Source organism: Geospiza fortis, unplaced genomic scaffold (genome assembly GCF_000277835.1).
Source record: "Geospiza fortis unplaced genomic scaffold, GeoFor_1.0 scaffold136, whole genome shotgun sequence".
Classification (NCBI taxonomy): Eukaryota; Metazoa; Chordata; class Aves; order Passeriformes; family Thraupidae; genus Geospiza; species Geospiza fortis.
In genome coordinates, this window is record NW_005054827.1 from 13,891 (window position 1) to 14,388 (window position 498).

The 498-nt window shown below is 62.2% G+C and overlaps 1 protein-coding gene across 1 annotated transcript in view; it reads right to left on the reverse strand.

Moving 5' to 3' along the window:
• KLHDC8A (kelch domain containing 8A) overlaps positions 1-310 on the reverse strand; it is a 4,111-nt gene extending 3,801 nt beyond the window's left edge. The window contains exon 1 of the mRNA XM_031065516.1: positions 267-310. Coding sequence (XP_030921376.1) covers positions 267-310 — 44 coding nt within the window. The remainder of the gene's footprint in view (positions 1-266) is intronic.
• Between the last annotated feature and the right edge of the window lie 188 nt (positions 311-498).

The following is a 498-nucleotide window of genomic DNA, read 5'->3' on the forward strand; positions in this document are numbered from 1 at the left end:
GGCCTCCCCACCCCAGCCTGAGGCCATTCCCTCTCCTCCTGTCCCTGTTCCCTGCGATAAGATCCCAAATCCCCCCGGCTGTGCCCTCCTGGCTGGGAGTTGTGCAGAGCCAGAAATTCCCCCTGAGCCTCCTTTGCTCCAGGCTGAGCCCCTGCCCAGCTCCCTCAGGACTCTCCAAACCCATCCCCATCTCCATTCCCTTCCCTGGACTCGCTCCAGCCCCAAAATGTTCCTCCTGAACTGAGGGAAAATCCCAGAGTGCAAACCCCACCTTGGCAGGAGCAGAGCAGAACCAGAGCTGCCCTCTCATTGCCACCTGTCCCCTGTGCCACCCCCAGAGCGCCACTGTCGCCTGTCCCCTGTGCCCCCGCCACCCCCCCGCGAGCAGCCCCGCCACCTTTCAGCGCCTCTCCATCAATCCTGCGGCTCCGGAGCCGCCTCAGCAGCTCACGCAGAGACCGAGCCTAAAAATAAAACAGAACAAAAAGAGGGGAGAAA